At 41.7% G+C, this 18,755-nt stretch overlaps 1 protein-coding gene across 2 annotated transcripts in view; it reads left to right on the top strand.

Moving 5' to 3' along the window:
• The first annotated feature begins 327 nt into the window (after positions 1-327).
• The window catches only part of POPDC1 (popeye domain cAMP effector 1), a 33,242-nt gene continuing 14,814 nt past the window's right edge, over positions 328-18,755 (top strand). Inside the window, exons 1-4 of one of the 2 annotated variants that reach the window (XM_074896104.1) lie at positions 328-477; positions 6,740-6,973; positions 9,193-9,317; positions 17,820-18,007. In XM_074896104.1, the coding sequence (XP_074752205.1) occupies positions 6,751-6,973; positions 9,193-9,317; positions 17,820-18,007 (536 nt within the window). In that variant the 5' untranslated portion in view covers positions 328-477; positions 6,740-6,750. The remainder of the gene's footprint in view (positions 478-6,739; positions 6,974-9,192; positions 9,318-17,819; positions 18,008-18,755) is intronic. The other variant, XM_074896101.1, reaches the window with a different exon arrangement.

Genomic DNA, 18,755 nt, shown 5'->3' with positions numbered 1-18,755 from the left:
CTCTGGGTTCATCTCCACGGCGAACGGCGGCACCTCCGTGGGGTGATTCACCCCACGTGTTTCCGATGCCTACGCTGGGCACTGCCCCGTACTCGCAGGCGTCGAACCGGGAGAGATCGGATGCCCACGGTCCAACGGCGGGACACACACACAGACACACACAGACAGACACACACACAGACACACACACAGACACACACCCCACACCCCGCCTCAACCCCCGGCGCCCCCCGTGCCCCGCCCGCCCCGCAGCGCCCCCTGGCGGCCGAGCCTCGCCCCGCCGCCCCCCGGGGCCGGCGGAGGCGCCTGCGCGCTGCGGCCGCTCGGTGCGGGCCCCGGCGCTGGCGCCGCCCGCCGCTTCCCGCCGGCTTCTGCCTATTTTAGTCACAGCGGCGGCTCGGTGGCCGCGGCGGCGGGAGCGGCAGCTTGAGTCCGGCCCCGTCCCGTCCGGGAAACTTTTCCGAGGGCGCGGGGCAGGTAAGGGGCGCCTCTGCCGCCGTGCGCCGGCGGCACCGCAGCGGGGACGGCCCTGCGGCGGGCGGGTGCGAGCGCCCGGAGGGGCGGTTTGCCTGGGCGGCGGCGGGTGCCGCGGGGGGCAGCGTCCTTCGGTCCCTCTGCCCCCGGGGCCGGGGGTCCCGCCCCGCCGGCGGCGGCAGGAGGGGCGGGCGCCGGGCTCCGTGCCGGACCGGAGGGGCCGCGCCCCTTCCCTGGTGTCCGCGTCTCCCTTTCGGGGTCTCGCAGCGCGCCGCTGCGGCGCGGTCGTGCCCGCCACTTCGCTGCCCCGACGGGCGTCCTGGGAGCGGGGGCTCCGCGGGTGTCCTCCCCACGGAACGGCTCTGGCGGGGAGAGGGACGGGTCGCTCGGTAGTTTTCATTTTCTCATTGTTAGAATTGTTATTGATTATTTTGGGTAAGCGGTGGGTTTGGTGTTTGCACGTTTGGAGCTTCGGGGGCGGGATGCGGGGATGCGGGGTGCCGCCTGCGCCCCTCGACCCGTGTGCGATGGGGTCCGAGGGGAGAGTGAGCTCAAACGCAGTCAACGAACTTCCATTGCCATTAGTACAGCTACGCCGCTGTTATGTTGAGCATAAGTAAAGGTATTTATCATGGTATGGGGTTTTTTTGTGAACTATGCAGAATGAAAGTGTTGGTAAATTTTCTCTGAAGTGTAGAGTGAGTCTAACAAATTTCGGTTAATGACACTTAATGGAAATTAACTTGCTCCAAAGAGCATATTGAAATACATCTTTTCTTGTACCACTTTCCCGTTCACACCTACTTCATTGTAAAAAGGAAATTGGTAACTTAAACTGCAATTACCTCAATTATGCTGGCATAGTTTGTCTTCAGCTCACAAAAGCAAGAAATTGATTGTCTAAAATCTCTATGCAGCTTTTGTGCTACAAGACCATAGAACAATAATTAAAGTTCTTCAGGTATGATTTAAAAAAAAAAATATTGAGCTTGACTTAATTTTTTCAATTCTTTTCTTTAGACTCAAAATCCATCTGTGTAAATGATGGATTGTAGAGGTGCAATAACTATAAGGTTATACAAAAACACTCAAGCTTTAAGAAATTCACGTGAAAAGCGTTGACAGTAAAGCTCTGAGATATGAATAATGTCAATAAAGTGGATGATGATGTGAGTGGGACGCTGTGCTGTCCTGTGTCGGCTTGGCTGACCTCTTCTCCTTACTAGAACCTTTAAACTTTTCTGCTATCTCTGTCTCCTGTGAATGTTATCTACATATCCATAAAACCTCCATTTGTTTTAAAGGCATCTTCGTGTCTGAGGATTTAGGGACTAAATACTTTTGGGAATGGCTTTCAGAAGTTTGGCCTCGTGTATAAAGATGTCCTGAGCATAGAAAAATACAAGAGTAAGATTACCTCATCTATATTCTGAAAATTCGTATTTTCAGACCTAAAACTGCAATGTATAACCTTAAACTCTCTACCAAGCTCATGCACAAAAAAAAATTAATAGGCTTTGTTTGCTATACTAATTTCTGCTAGATTTAATATGAAAGTGTCAGTAGGGTTTTTTTATGTTTTAATTTGTGTGTGTTTGGACAATAAATTGGCTTGAGTTTTCAATCAGCTGTGTCTTTGAACTCTTAGTTTAGTAACTCTAAATCCATATGATGGAAAAATGACTAGATATTAAAAAATATTCTTTTAATTATTTGTCTTATGTTCCATAAAGCTTTCATTTTAATTGATACTATTTCTCCAATTTTTATGAATTTTTTTACTATGTTGGTTGTATATTTAACTCATGATATTAATACATGTCTTGAAGTATTGAAGGCTTAAGTGTAAGACTTCAAAGTCTTGTGATACATTACTTAGTAGACATAGCCCTAAATTAAAGTTTTAATTTTTGGCGCTCTCAGATAGCAGAGGGTAGGAAGTGACAATTACTTGTTCATTTGTTGAATAGCAGATTTTTTTTCTAATTCTTCAATATTATGTGACAACAATAGTAGATGTTAGGACTAAAGAATTGACCTAAAAATTACAGAGATGTTACTTTGAATACTTGTCTTTCTGGTGTTACCTGTGGACAAACATTTTAGGTTACATACAGCTTGTAACTCTGCCTGTCTGCCTTTTTTTGTTGATTCTCAAGCAGGCTTCCTAGTTGAAATTCATGGACAGCTCTCCTTCAGAGCCAGTGTCACAATCTGTACTTGTGTCATTTTGCAGATAGCATCGCTCTGTTTCTGCCAGCTTTAAAATACCATTGTGACAGAGACATTCTGCAGCTTTCCGCCGTTTTCCAGTACATTAGTGGTGCTGCAATGTATGTTTATGAGTAGTAAGTGAAATTCAAATGCATTCATATAAGGACTTCAAGGTATTAAAGATAAAGCTTATGGAAAAAATGGATCTGGCTAGATTCAGGTTCCTGGATTCTTATTTAGGCAGCCAAGCAGGTGCCCCAGACTTTCAAAAGCATTGAATGTCCTGTTGTTACAACTGTGGATGCTTTATGGCTTTAAATGACTTGGCCAACACCTGGAGAAACATGTTCCCCATCTGACAGTTTATGGCTGGTGGTCTGTGGCATCAGCATCTGTGGCTAAGGAGGGGAGCAGTGTCTTGGCTGATTGTCACATGCTGTGTATAGTTCATTTGGCTTGTTGGGTTTCCAGTCTTCAGATGTGTGATACTTTACAGCCAAGTCTTAAAGAGTACAGTAGCCTCTAATCTTCCAGTGATACAGTACAAAATCTTGCTGTTAAAAAAAAAAAAATATCAGTCATCTGGAAAGCTTTGTTGATTTGTAATCATATGCAGCTAAAGTTGCTTCTTGCAGCCTGTTTTGATCTTGAGATGCATTGATGGACCTATAGCTGGTTCTGTGTCTGTGAGTTTGGTTATCTCTACGTGTTCAGTTGGCATGTTAAGTGGTGCTTTTATTGGCACATGACTAGGCAGTGAAAGACTGAATGTAGATAGAAACTCAGCTGATAACTTTTTGCAGAAGACCTAGAGATCCTGCTGTGCCAGTGCAAGGAGTTTATATTGTTTGAAAATAACAGGAGCACAATGATGAGATGTGTATAAGATAAGCACAGACACAGTTACCCAGAGTTAGCAATTACCTTCTGTTCATGAGCACATTAAAATAACAGTCCTGCAGCCTCATACAGGCTCACGCCAAGGCTTTGGATCTGTGTGAGCGTCTCTTCCAGGACAGTGAAACTACTCTTGGCTCTTGTCACTGAATTCATGTGAAGGAGCTGAAGGAAAGTAGGAGTGTGTTTTGGGTAGTACCTGTATGATACCTGGATGGTGAATTTGTTCGGGCACCTTGATTATTGGTAACAATTTTGTGTAGAATGTCAAACCCCACATTTTTAGTTAACCATTGTGAAAAACTAATGTAAGAATGAAAAAAGTGAGCTCTTCAAGAGAAGAAATGTGAATTGCCTATTTTAGTAAAAACTAGATATATTTTTTCCTTTGAATATCATTTCTATCCAGAGACTGTGTATACTGTGTTCATGCTGATGTTTGATCCTGCAAGATGCTTCTGCATGTTTTGTAGCATGCCTTAGCTGTGACCAGCTCTGGGCATCAGAGAACTATGAGAAGGGTGAGGATATTTTTCTTCCCACTACTTCAGAAAGGGATTTTTAAGACTGCTTGATTAATTTCAGAAATTGCACAGCTTGCTTATGCCTTATACACAAGTTGATTGGGGGGAAAATAATAAAAAAGATGGATGAAGCAACTCAAAATTACTTCACAGTCCAAGAAGCTCTGTCAAGTAACAGAGATGCTGAGTGTATTCCAGTCTGCCAAAAATATTCACTGTATTTACTGTGACTCTAAATTGTCTGCTGAGCAGATGCATTGCATGACAGTTGGTGATCACACACGGCAGGGATGTGCACAGTCTATACAGAATTTATTTGAATGCAAATTTCACGCTGTTGCATGTTATGGAGCATATTTGCTCAGTGATCTGTGCATGTATTTCATTAACAAGACTCAAGCTGGGCTCCATGTAATCTCTGCTGCTGTGGCAGTGGGGGACCGTACGTGCCTCTCTGGAAGCTGGGTTCTCCTGTGTTTCTGACAGCCCATGTAGGAGCAGTCATGTTCTTCCAGCTGGAAACTGCTCTTGGTTGAGGAGACCTTCTGGAGTGCTTGTAACACTGACTGCAGTTCCCTAGAGAGACCAGCTTTTAAGATTTTAAAGGTAGTGTCTTGAAATTTTCCGTTTTCTCCTTGTAGTTTAATAGGGATTTTTTTTTTACTTTGTACTGGGAAGATATTTGCCCACAGATATCTTTTTTTTTTTCCCCTTTGAATTGGTGTGAAAGGAAAATACGCTAGATTTATTATTACAACAGCAACAAAAAGTATGTGTTTTTAGATTAGAAATCTACTTTTTAAACTGTTTTATTTTCTCCAGGAGTTCCACAGGCAACCGTCTTGCAAGGTGGCTTGTACTAGGTAGACGAAGTCATTTCCTTGAAAGACTGGCAGACTTGCCATAACTTAGCAGCCTGGGCATCTCTCTTTCTGTTTTGGTAGCATCTGATCAACTAGGAGGAAGAACAGTAGTATTTACTTACTGTTCTCAAAAGTGGTTTGGGTTTTTTGCCTACTCCAATTAATGTGTGCAAGATGATATGCGTCTTAAGAGCCCCCAAATGATCCTGCAAGAAAGTCAGAAGTTGAAATTGTTTTCAGTTTTGATTTGTATGGCTTGTTGGCTTTTTTTTAATCAACAGAAAAGCACGTGTTCCTCCATTAAGACCTTCTATTCCTTATTTAGAAGAACAGCTTTGTATGCCGTGAAAGAGACTTGCACTACATACGCCTTTCTCTTTTTTTCTCTTTTTTTCTCTTTCAGTTCTCATCTAGGTTGTTAAATTCTCCTAAATATTTACTTTGCCTAACATCATGGACCCATTCAGTAAATGGTAGACTGAAATGTGGTTTTTATTTGTGTATAACTAGGAAGAATACATAGGGTGGTGTACTGAGCAATCAATGACAGTCATAGTAACTAGCATTCAGACAGCGTTGTTTATGTGCATACAGTCCAGATCTTGAAATCTACCATTCTTCAAGCCTAGCACTTAGATGAAAGAGATACTAAAGCATTACTGATCTAGCTTACTCTTTTAAAGTGTTTGTAGATTTTTTTTTATTTTTTTTTTCCCCCATGAATGATAATGGAAAATATATCCTGGGAAGTTTGACAATAACCCAAAATTCATGTGTATGTGTACTGGGTTTGCACGGCAAGGTTTTTGTAATGGGGGGTGGGGGTGGGAGGGTGGCTACAGGGGTGGTTTCTGTAAGAAGCTTTCCCTGTATCCAATAGAGCCAATGCCAGCCTACTCCAAGATGGACCCACCACTGGCCAAGGCCAGGCACTGGAGCAGAGATTCCCCTGCAGCCGGTGCTGAAGCCCATGGTGAGGCAGCTGTGCCCTGCAGCCCGTGGAGGTTAACAGTGGAGCAGAGATCCACCTGCAGCCCGGGGAGGACCCCATGGCAGAGCAGGTGGATGCCCAAAGGAGGCTGTGACCCTGTGGGAAGGCCATGCTGGAGCAGGTTTGCCGGCAGGACTTTTGACCCCATTGGGGGACCCCCACTGGAGCAGTCTGTTCCTGAAGGACTGCACCCCATGGAAGGGACATCATGGAGCGCTTCAGGAAGAGCTGCAGGCTGTGGGGAAGACTCATGTTGGAGAAGCTTGTGGAGGACTGTCACCTGTGGGATGGATCCCACACTGGAGCAAGGGAAGAGTGTGAGGAGTCCTTCCCCTGAGGAGGAAGGGCCAGCAGAGATGTGTGATGACCTGACCACAGCCCTCATCCCCCATCCCCCTGTGCTGCTGTGGGGGAGGAGGAAGAGAAGTTGAGAGTGAAGTTTAGTCCAGGAAGAAGGGAGGGGTAGAGGGAAGGTGGTTTTAAGACTTGGTGTTATTTCTCATTGTCCTACTCTGATTTGATTGTTAATAAATTAAACCAAGTCAAGTCTGGTTTGCCTGTGACAGTATCTGCTGAGTGATCTCCTGTCCTTATGTTGACCTATGAGCCTTTTGTTAATTTTTCTCTCCTCTGCCCAGCTGAGGAGGGGAGCGATAGAGCAGTTTTGATGGGCACCTGACTTCCAGCTAGGGTCAATCCACCACAGTATGTCTAATATATTTCAGTTTAATGCACAGTAATTTATTTTTTTTTCCCTTCTCTCTGTCTCATTGCAGGAATCTTCAAGATGAATACTACAGCAGTGAACCCACTCACTGTTACTCCACTAGGTTTTATTCCAGACTTAAAAAATGCCACACTTGTGCCTTTTAATGAGACTGTATGTGAAAATTGGAAAGAGATTCATCATCTTGTTTTCCATGTGGCAAACATTTGCTTTGCAGTTGGACTGGTAATTCCAACTACTGTGAACCTTCATATGATTTTTCTGCGAGGTCTGCTCACCATAGGTATGAGAACTATTCTGGAGAGTTTTGTAACCTTCCTGCGACAGAAATAGAAGTTTGTGACCATTACAGAGCTTTGCTCTCGTCCCTGGAGCTTATGGTGAAATCCCAGCACATAGTCATGGTCATTGTATTCTGCTGAAGTTGTTTTTGGTGTAAGTGGGAGTCTGTTCTGACCCTGAGAGATCTTTTCTAGAGAGATTATATGTCTCTAGGCTCTTAATACTTCCCAGAAATACAACTTGCATCTTCAAACCTGTGTAGATGCTGACTAGAAAACAAGTGGACCCCATTTACTTCAGACGTGACTAACCGCTTAAAGCTCATTAAATTCCAAATCAGAGTTAAGTTTATGGATCCTTAAGACCTTAATTTTAAATTTTGAGTGGGTACATTGACTGGTACATCTGCAATATTAAGGTTTTCCTTGAGAAACTTGATGTTGCCCCACGTGTTCTTTAAATGTGGTTTCAAACATGTAGCGTTTGTGTATCACCAGCATTAGTTTCACTGCTGAAGCATGGATTTGCAGTATGGAGTGCAGTCTGTGTTCTCCTGAAGTCAGTCATGTTTCCTTCACCACTGCAGACCTCTGTGATACCAAAATTTAATTTCAGAGGAAAAACTAAATTTGGCATGCTTGAGACTAAGCAAGCATGGTGTCATTTGTAGTAATCTTGCAGTCCCACAGCTATTTCAGAGCCCCAGTCCTTTTTGTGGGACAGGGTCTGTGTGATCAAAGGAGAAGGAGTAGTGAGTCATTGAAGTGTAAGACAGATAAACCTGGGTGTATCACAACACAGAGCATGCTTAAATACTTTTAAATGAGAATGCTTATTCATGGAACTGACCCGTATTATTATATGATATAACTTCTATGGTTGAACTTAAAACAATTTTGCCTTTTCTTTTTATAGCTATTACAGGAAAACTTACCAAAACAGACTGCACTGAGGACCAAGGGTCTGAGCATTGCATTTTGTCTGTGTAGTTCTTGTTTTAAAGCAGTGGGAGCTCTGCACTTGTACAGCCTGCCACTTTGGTCTGTAGGTCTTGTTGCATTTTGAAGAGATAGAGAATCAGAGTTTTTCAGGCTGAGGTGGCAGCTGGAAACAAATTTATTCTGCGGGCAGCAGAAGTAACCAAGCCTGAGTCCTAGGTGTCTGTCCCCTTTGCTTTGACCCTGCCCTGCCTCTGTGCTGCTCTACAATATTGCTTTTCTTCAGTAATTCCAGCCCTTGTATCTTCCCATGCCTTGCAATCTAATTAACCAGCTCATCAAGACACATCACACTGTCATTTTTCTGATCCATATGTAAGTGCTGCCTAGCCAGTCAACAACCCAATAGATAATACTGAATTCATTAATTCAGCATTGCCTTCAGGGAGAGAGAGGAAAGGGTCACTGATTTGGCACCTTCTTGTTGTCTTTGAATGAAACTTAAGGGAAACCATGTCTGTGACCATTACAGCCATCTCTACCAGATGGTAGGTTCGCTGTTGTCTAGGAGAAGACTCACTGATGTGTAATCTATTATTTGATAGGTATTGTCTTTGTAGACTAAAAATAGTATCCCTAATCAATCAGAATGCCTTATCTTTTAAAGCAATTGCCATTATTCAGAGTAAAGCAACTAAAAAAAGTGTAAGCATTTGAAATTTTATCTTTGTCATAGCAAATTCAGGTTTCTGCTGTGACCTTGTCAAAAAGCAGCAATGATCCTTCCTTTAAATTTAAAAAAAAAAAATCTGTGTATGACTTTTTGAGATTATTTTTTTAGGCTCTCATTTGGCTAATTAATGCAGTAGTAATAAATGTTGTGAGCTGCTTAATTTGGGGGTTTGTACTTGAGATACTTTTTTTTTTTTTCCCCCCCCCCATCCTATTTCTACTTAATTTTAGTAACAGACTATCGTGGGCTGCACCTTTCTGCTTTCTCCAGTCCTGATCTGAATTACTGTCATTCCAGTATTGCAGTCCCATGCAATAGGACTGCAGTTTGCTGTCAACCTGCTCTCAGTTCCTGTTTGTAGCACTGTAGTGATTAGCTCTGCTACCAGCGCATGCATGGATGCACAGAGCCTAACTGTGGTAAAGCTTGTAGATTATATTGCTTTTCAGTGTAAATTATACCCAGCTGACACATTCTTGATGACTTTGTATGAATGTGTTTATTGTTCAGTGAAATTTAACTTCCTTTTTTTTTTTTAACTTTTTACAGGATGTGCTTTGTTCATCATTTGGGCTACACTCTACCGTTGTGCCTTGGACATAATGATCTGGAATTCTGTGTTTTTGGTTGTCAACCTTTTACATTTCATATACCTAATGTATAAAAGAAGACCGGTATGTATAACAGCTAAATTGCACAAGCAGTCAAGTAAGGTGCAAGAAAAAGGAAGTTTTGCCTATGTTTGGACGAATCAATGAGCTAGTTCTTGAATTGGATAGTTCTTTTGGGTGAAGTCAGTTAGCTACTTCAGGAAAGATCCAGACCATAAGTATGATCTGATGTAGTACATAATTATTTTCCTGAAATCAATATTTCTGAAAATTATTTTACTTTAGAAGTTACTATTGGCTGGTTTTGGCTGTTGTGTTTAGTTTTGGTATTAAGAAGGGGGTTACACTGTTTCTTTGCAGGGAGACCAGAAGTGGTATTTTGGGGGAGGATGTTTGTAAGCCTTAAAACTTCCCTGAATTTTTAAATGACTTGTGGCATGTGTCCTTAGAATGTGGGTAATGTTACTTGGGTTTGCACCCATCCAGTCCTTTCCAAAAATCTAAAAGGAGTATCTTGGGAGGAGGACATGCTGGTTTGTGCCCAAATTTAAAAAAAAATAAAATAAAAATTACCTTACAATGTGTAAATCAATACTGAATGAAGAAAGAAAAACACTTTATTCTGTGATTACAGTTGTATACTAAAAGCTATATTAGCATAGGCTCCAGGGTTTTTTTGTGCATTATGGTACAGACTTCATCCTGTTGACGTGCCAGCTATTTTCACTGAATTGTCTAGTAAATTTGTTAGCAGTTTTATTTGTAGGAGTTAGGATAAGTGATGTAAGTGGATGAAGTACTCTAGGTTTAAGAAGGAGTTATGTAAGGACATGGAACTTGACTGATAAATTGTCAGTTGCCAAAGTTGGTAGAAAATTACCTCTGAGAAAGGAAGGATTGGAGGACCTCCATTTGATTTTGCTCTCCATTTCTGTAGCCCCTCCTCCCTGGTTATGATGTAACCACAGCAGAATCAAGGTGCTTGACACTGCTGTAGACTGTGCACCATACACATGGTGCAAACCCATGGCTATTCTTATATAGAGTAAAATAAAGTTCTAGACAGAATATTAGAGGAAAGGGAGGAAAATAGACTTTGGATGTTCTTCTGAAAAACTGAAGAACTTCAACTTAAGTAGAGCCAGAGCAAGCTGTGAAAGGAAGAAGAACTTAAAGGAGATGAAAGAGAAATGGTAGAAATGCTGAAATCTTTACAAGTATGGCTAAAAACAACTGCAGAACAAACTCCGATAGTCAAACACAGCATATAAAAAGAGGCTAAAGGTTAAACTGCATCTGTCTACAGGTTGATAGAGTACATCTACTTATATGTGTTAACAAAGGAAGGGTTCTACCTACAGTGGTATTTGTCCAGTATGGAGCACAGGTTCACCCAAAGGTTACCATCTGCAGGGCTGCATGACCTTTACAGTTTAAATTTTAACCAAGAATTAGTTCTAATAGATGAGCTATGTAGCGGTGGTTTTTATATATTATGACTTAATGGAAAGAAAATTACTGAAATTATTTTAAGTTTTTAAGAAATTACAGTATTTATGAACATTACATAAAAACCGTTTCGTTTTAATTGGTGTAATACATAATATTTTCAGTAATTACTTTTAAATCAGGTTGGGGGTCTTGGTGTTTTTTTTCTTTCTTAAAACACCCCCCTACATACCTTAACACTCAGTCCTTTTCAGGTTTACTTTTCACTGCTCAACAATGAGATGATACAGAACGATCTGGAAAGAAATTTAGTGTAAGATAAGTCTTAATTTTTTTCCCCTTTAGAACTTTTATTCAAGGCACATAATTTGGATACAACTTCTAAGAATGAGTAATAGTTGATTGTGAAACAGGATGAGAAACCTAAACCTGGATGGTTTTTCTATTCCACAGTGTAAGTCCTGAATAAAGGAAGTTTAGTATCTGGTTCTTGTTAAAGCTTACCTTAATACTTCCCATGTCTTGTCAAGAACACCAGTCATTTGTACACAACTGAATCTATGGTGTGGAAACTGTTCAGTCACTCATTCTCTTTATCTGGCTCCTGAACAAAATTGAGGAGAGCAGGGCTTTTAAGGGGGCTGGGGTTCCCCCCGTATCTGTAGACAGCAAGCTTGGGCTTCAGCCACTGACACCTCACATGTGGTTTAGCCACAGACTGCTGTTTGACTTCATGCTAGAACATGGAAGGAGCACTTGCACAGCTAGATACCTACTATGACGCAAGCTAACAGGTCTGGCATGTATTTCAGTGCAGTGTCTGCCACATTATATGCTCATGCTTGACTGCGTCCTTACTTGGGTATTACATCATCAGAGGACTTTCCCAGCCAAGGTCCTGGGCTTGTGCTTGAGTACAGCTCTGTTTCAATAGTCTTTGTGGTGTTTTTTGGGTATCTTCATTTTGTACTCTAATCTGTATAGGTCTTTGCTTGACTCCTGTCACTGTATCTGATCATGGCCTAGGATTTGTACTTTAAGCTGATGTGGATACCAAATTACAGTAAATGTAAAACAACTTATTTCACTATATAAATTTCTGTACTGTAGGTTTTTCTTTCTGTCCATGGCAAAACATAGCATTATACTGTAGGGGAGGATGAGAAAAACTTCTCAAACTAAAAATAAAGCATTGGAAAGATCTAATGAAAATTCTGTCCTGGACAGTGAGTATTTACAATTGTCAATGAATGACAATTCGTTAAATTTATGAATTGAATTTTAAGTTTCCTTTTTCTTGTTTGGTCAGGTGAAGCCTCTCTGGCATGTAGGTCATACATAGTAATTTAACCCTGACCTTTGTAGATGTGCACACTCCTCTTTCAAAACACCTTTTTGTGGTGATAAAGCTTGCAGCACTTAGTTCAGCTCAGTGCCCCCAGCTCCATGCTCCAGATCTTGAATGAAATGAGGGAGCTTGTGGAAACACTCTTCCATGTGAAGACTTCCTAGACACTTATTCTGGTGAGACTGGAGTCACTACCAGAAGAGCTCCCTTAAACCAAATGTCAGTTCTGTTGACTCTAAAAATGAATTACTACATCTTAACAATCTCTATAATTTTGGGTAGAGAACAAAGCAAAATCGTGAAACTGCCACCACAGATGCCTTTACTGAATCTTTTTTTCTTCATCTTCTGCAGTATTGAACTGCTTTCTAAAGGCAGAAGTGTGCAAGAAATAGAAACAGTAAAATGTAGGAGGAATATCAAATACTCTACATAAACATTGACTGTAGTCTCAGTCACATTCTGATACTTGTCCTGAAATATTACATTGCTTAGGAAATGGGCACTCCCAGAAGTGAAAGGCCTCTAAGAGGAAGCATATAATACTTGAGTTTAACAGTTAAGAGCACTTTCAAAGAGTACAACTAATTGTTTATGGTCTCTACTTCTGCTTTACCTTATGAAATAGGCATTGGAATAATCTTGTCTCACTTCATCCATCTTCAAGTTAAGCATCTAGTTTAAAATGGTTGTCCAGTGTGATTCAGTGCACCCATCCAATATCTGTTTAAGATGTGATAGTGCCATCCCTCTCCACTGACCAGAGAACAAGCCTACACAACCATTATAAACTGCTAACCTAGCTTTATATAGTTATAGGTGAGGTGCACTTCGTTGCTGCTCTCTAGCAATATGAGGAAAAGAATTCAAATTGGTTCATATTAATCTAAATTGTGACAAAATGGAGAACTGGAGTCTGGCTTTCAAAAGATTTATGTTCCTACCACTGCAGGTGTGATCTGGGAACAGTGGATACTCAGCTTCCCTGAAAGCTGGGCTCTATGTACCTCAAATTATGTGGATTTAAACAATAGCTGAAATTATATGGAAACAGGATAGTATCCAAAGCAATATATGAATCTCTTTGTTACAGGCTATGATCACCAAGCTTACTTGAAATGATGCCTTGTCCTACATGTCTGTAACTCTTACACATCCTGTTTATTATGAACCTGAAGGCTGTTTTATAAGTGTTTTTCCTATAGAGAGCAAAAGAATGGAGGGGGGAAAAAAAAGTTCTTAGCAACTTATTTGAGATTTTTGTCTGCAACTATTGTATTGCACATCTCAATTTTATTTAGTCATCCTCACAAATGATGTTTTTAAGGAAAGAAAAGAATGGAAGAATAATTACAAGTTAGTCATATTACAAAATGAATAATTGATATGTTCAGTTGTTAAATATTTATTTTATTAAATGAAGCAAGCAAAATAGCAGCAAGTTACTTTTCTGCCCAGAAGATTATTTCTGTGGCTTTGACTCCTTGGAGCTTTACAAATTTGGCTTTTTTAGTCTGAGTGGAAGCTGAGGCTAATCAGAGTCTCTACAGACAGAGTGTCTTGACTACAGACCTTGGAGCTCTGGCAGCATCCCAGAATATTTCAGCCACTGCTGAACAAAACATTACACCTACCTGTATGGTTCATTTGGAATATAATCCACAAGCATGACTGGAGGAGCAGTCAGCTGTGCCTGTGAAGGGTGAACAGTCTGTTAGGAAGGAGACCATCTAAAGTATATCTACGGTGTCCAACCTCATCCATCTTTAAGAAAGTGGTTATGCCTGCTTTCTCTTTTAAGTATTTTACATTAGAGGAAGATCATGAAACCTGAATTATGTGCTAGTTAAGGGATTGCATTAACACTCCAGGGCCAAATCCTGTCCTCATGTCTGTGCGTGTTGTTTTGAATTCAGTAGTCTTGGGAGCTACTTGCATGTTCATCTAACAGTAATTTATCTTTCTTTGAGTTGCAGTAGTCATGTATAGAAAGAGGTGTAAATTAAATTGGTACAGCTGTTAAAAATGAGGACTTTTCTGGAGAACCTGTTGGCAAAACATAGTCACCTAACTTCACAGATATATGGAACTTATTTTGAAATCAAACAGTTCAGAACAATCCCCGACACAATACAATTTCACTTGCCAGTTTAAATTTAAACCTTGTTTTGTCCACGTAGGTGTCCTCGAGGTGTTAAAGACTGGCATAAGGAACATAGGAAATTCAAAACCTGGATTTCATATAAATGTAGTTACTGGTGGATTATTTAATTACTAATTGATTTGGTGGGAAACCAGCATAACTTCAGCTCAGGTGACATAGTTGACATATGTAAATCCATGAGCCCTGATGGCATACACCCACAAGTGCTGATGTCACTGTGAGGCCACTCTTGAGAGTCTTTGAACAATCATGGTGACTGGGAGAAGTGCCTGAGGAGTGGAGGAATGGAAATGCCACTACTTTCTTCAGAAGGAGCAAGAAGGATGACCTAGGGACCTGCAGGCCAATCAGCCTCACCTTGATCCCTGACAAGGTGTTGGAATAGCTAATCCTGGAAACCATTTCTATGCATGTGAAGGACAAGGTGATCAGGAGTGGTCAGTGTGGATTCACCAAGGGGAAGTCATGCTTAACCAAACCAACCTGATAACATTCTACAGTGAAATGCTGGATAGTTGAAAGTGGTAAATACTGTGTACCTTAATTCCAATAAGGCTTTTGGCACTATCTCCCATAAAATCCTCATAGAGACTGGCTGAATAGTTGGGCTGAGCGTGGTAATCGGCAGTACAAAGTCTGACTGGAGGTGTGTACTATATATGCTAGTGTGTGGTGTGTACACTAGCATTGTAACATATTGTAACAACATAACCCCATAGCATAGGGGTCAATGCTAGGCCCAGTCCTGTTTGACATTGTCATTAATAAGCTGGATGATGGGACGGAGTGAACCCTGATGTCACAAACCTGGGAGGAGTGGCTGATAGGCCAGAAGGTTGGGAAACCAGCTGGAGGGACCTCAGCAGACTGGAGAAATGGCCCAACAGGAACCTCAAGACATGTGAAGTCCTCCACCTGGGGAGGAATAACCCCACGCACCAGCACATGCCAGGGACTGACCACTGGGAAAGCAGCTTTGCAGAAAAGGACCTGCAGGTCCTGTGGACAAGTTGAGCATGAGCCAGCAGTGTGTCCTTGCAGCAAAGAGAAGCAACAGTATCCTGGGTTGCATTAGGAAAAGCCTTGCCAGCAGGCTGAGGGAGGTGATCCTTCCCCTGTTCAGAGCTGGTGAGACGTATCTGGAGTACTGGGTCCAAGTCAGGGCTTTTCCTGTAGAAAAGAGACCTGGACTTACTGGAGAGAGTCCAACAAAGGTCCATGAAGACGATGAAGGGACTGGAGCATCTCTCCTGTGAGGAGAGCCAGGACTGTTTAGCCTGGAGAACAGAAGGTTCAGGGAGATCTTATCAATGTATATAAGTACCTGAAGGGAGGGTGCAAAGAAGATGGGGCCAGGCTCTTTTCAGTCGTGCCCAGTGACAGGGCTAGAGGCAATGGGCACACACTGAAACACAGGAGGCACTCTTTTTTTTTTTTTTTTTTTTTACTGTGAGGGTGACAGCACTGCCACTGCTTGTCCAGGAATGTTGTGGAGTCTCTGTCCTTGGGAATATTCAAAAGCGGTCTGGATGCCGTTCTGCACAACCTTGCTCTAGGTGACCCTGCCTGAGCAGGGGGATGGACCAGATGACCTCCAGAGATTCCTTCCAACCTCAATCATGCTGGGATTCTGTGATTTACTGTTAATCTTGTCTGAACGCTTATCTTCTAGCCCTCTTCTTCTTGGTCATGATACCATTTCTGAGGTAGTGGTGAATTTATAGGAGGAGGGAGATGTTACAAAATGGTGATAGAGTAATGGAATAGATCGATTTAAATGTTTTGAGGAGGCAGCAATTCACATTTTATTGAAACTTAAGTATGGACAGATCAAAAAAAAAAATCAAACAAATACAGTTGGGGGTGGTAAATCTACAGATACTGTACACAGAGTTAACAGTAAGTTCATCTATGTGTAAGCAAAAGTAAGTTTTCAGGAACTCATGAAAATTTTACATGTTAAGCCCTTGGAAGCAGGTATTGATGTGTGTTTCACAGGAAGACTGCGTAAAAATCTCAGTGGTTCATAAACTTGTTTTCAGTTCTCGTGGTTTGAGGCTGTCTGGGTAGAAAGTGAAGTCTGCAGGTTTGGGATATCATTTTGTTGAGCTGTTGTGGAAACTTAAAGGCTGAGAAGTCACAAAATGATAACAGCAAAGGTCACATAAGCAGCCTTATCTCTCCTGATTAGGAATTTAATAATGAGTGTATACTGTAATGTATACTACTTCTGTGGGATTAACCCACCATCTATGCCCATGGGATTGTCACTTCCAGGGTGATTCCTGTGGCATTCAGGCTGGCTGTGAAATACTCCAAATAGGGTTCCATACAACTAGGAAGTTTCTACCTCATCTCAATTTGTTCTGTATTTAAGTAAACTTGAAATGTAACAAGGAAGCCTTCTCAATTTTCCAAAATTGGACTGTTTCACACACAGAAGTAATTCTACTGAGAAGAGCTCTGGGAGGATTTCTGATGTGGAATACATGTATCCCTTTGCCCTAAAATACTCTCCTAGGGGAGGAACAGTGGGTATGTGACAGTTTGAAGCCATCGTGGGCCTCAGACTGCGTGAGGCCCCCTGTGGTCATTCTGGATTCCCCACTTTCTCCAGCCACAAGGTAACCAGAAGTTTTTCAAGTCCCACTGTTGGCTACCATCAGCTGCAAAGTGACTCCTGGACTCCTGCTGCTGCCACCTTCTCTCTTCCCCTGTTTTTAATACTGAAATAAAAAAATCTAGAAATGTTGTGTAAACTTGGAATATTCTCGTTTTAAGTGGTGACTCTTTTTTTCCTCTTTTCTGCCTTTTTTCTTGGCTGCTTTTCCTTATTGTACGTTCTATGTATATTTTATCTTTTCATTATCTGATACTTACTGTTCTAACTTGTTTTCCTCCAAGCAAATAGGCAAGCATTGTTCAGACTGCCTCTGCTTTCAGGGATGCTGGGGCATGGTCTCATTCCCTGGTGTCTTCATTCAGGAAAGACTTTCAAGCTTGGGATTTCAGCCAACATCCTTTCCCTCATTGCTGCTGCCTGAGTTTGTGTGGGCTCCTAGATGTGGGATGTGTAGCTGGCACTAGTTAGGGGTTTTTTCCCCTCTCTCATTACATGTGCTTTCAATATGATAGGTTTGTTTTTGAGGACTTGATTTTCTACTGCAAGTAAGCCAAGAAGCTCAGGGATGAAAGGGACTCCCAGGAGAGCCTGGGAGATGGCCAGAACGAGGTGTGCATGTGGTGTGAAAAATGCAGGCAACATCATTTTTTTTCCTGTGTAATTCTGGCCCAAGTCCTATTTGTTGTTAGATCAACAGAAGTCTCAGAAGACTCCTTGTATCAGATTTAATGTGCCACTTGGATGGAACAGCATTCTAAAGCACCAGTGTGCCAGCCTGTCTAATTTAAGATAAGGTTTTGGTCATCCTGTCATAGGCAGTGGTTGTGGACAGATGTCACACATCTACCACTTCTTTTCTTGCCTAAACAGAACAAAGACAAACATGTTCCTCAGATGGAACAACTAAAGCATGCGTGCAGTCTCCCCCTTTTCTAATTCATGCATCTGTGTTTATTGATGTCTTTTGGTTTTGTATTCTAGATCAAGATAGAGAAGGAGCTTAGCAGCCTCTACAAGAGAATGTTTGAACCTCTACATGTGCCTCCAGAGCTCTTCCAAAGACTAACTGGACAATTCTGCAACATTCAGACTTTAAAGACAGGTCAAGCCTATGCTGCAGAAGATAAAACATCAGTTGATGATAGGCTAAGCATCCTGCTGAAGGGGAAGTAGGTTCTATAAAGCTTGAGGACAGTCTTATGCTTTGTGCTGTAGTTGAATAGATTAGAAAATTGTTGGGGATTTTGTTAGCTTTTAAAATGTTATTGGTTTATAGCGCATTATGATCTATAGCCAAATAGTCTATAGGTATAGACTATTTTGTGACACTGTCTTCAAATGACATGGGTGTTTCTTACTGAGAGAATGTTACGTCTCCACTTGTGTTTGCAGCTGCATGGATTTTAGTGGGAATTCTATTTGTATAATACCAAAGGCAGTGTCTTCCAGAATAAGCAAGAGATTTGTTTGAGTTTTAGATATCTAAGTCATCTTCTTAGTGCATTCTCAGGTTTTAAGGTTAAAAAATACTGTGCATGTGGCAAGAAAAAATACCCCTCCAGTAGACTTTAAAACAACAGGCCTATTGGAATTCATTCATTGCACATGTATGTGCAAGCAGAGAGGGGCAGGTGTGCTGCCCAGAAGCTGACAGGGCCCAGGTGGGAAAGGGTAAAATAAATGCCCCTGGTCAGGCTCTAATCTTGAAGCTCTTGCTAAGTTCTGACCAATATTTTAACCAGTGTCTGATGATAGGAACAGTGATGTCAGACTTTATCATTTTTCTTTGAAGTCATTAGCTGCTCATTACTGCAAAGCTAGTTACCTAAAGGAAGCCTGATTTTTGGTCTGGCTGTGTAGTGTAACCCTGCAGACCTTTTTCATTTTGAATAGCAACGTTTTGAGGACATACACCAT

Source organism: Athene noctua, chromosome 1 (assembly GCF_965140245.1).
Source record: "Athene noctua chromosome 1, bAthNoc1.hap1.1, whole genome shotgun sequence".
NCBI classification, from domain to species: Eukaryota; Metazoa; Chordata; class Aves; order Strigiformes; family Strigidae; genus Athene; species Athene noctua.
Note: the sequence above shows the minus strand (reverse complement) of the source record. Positions and strands in the feature narration are given on the sequence as shown.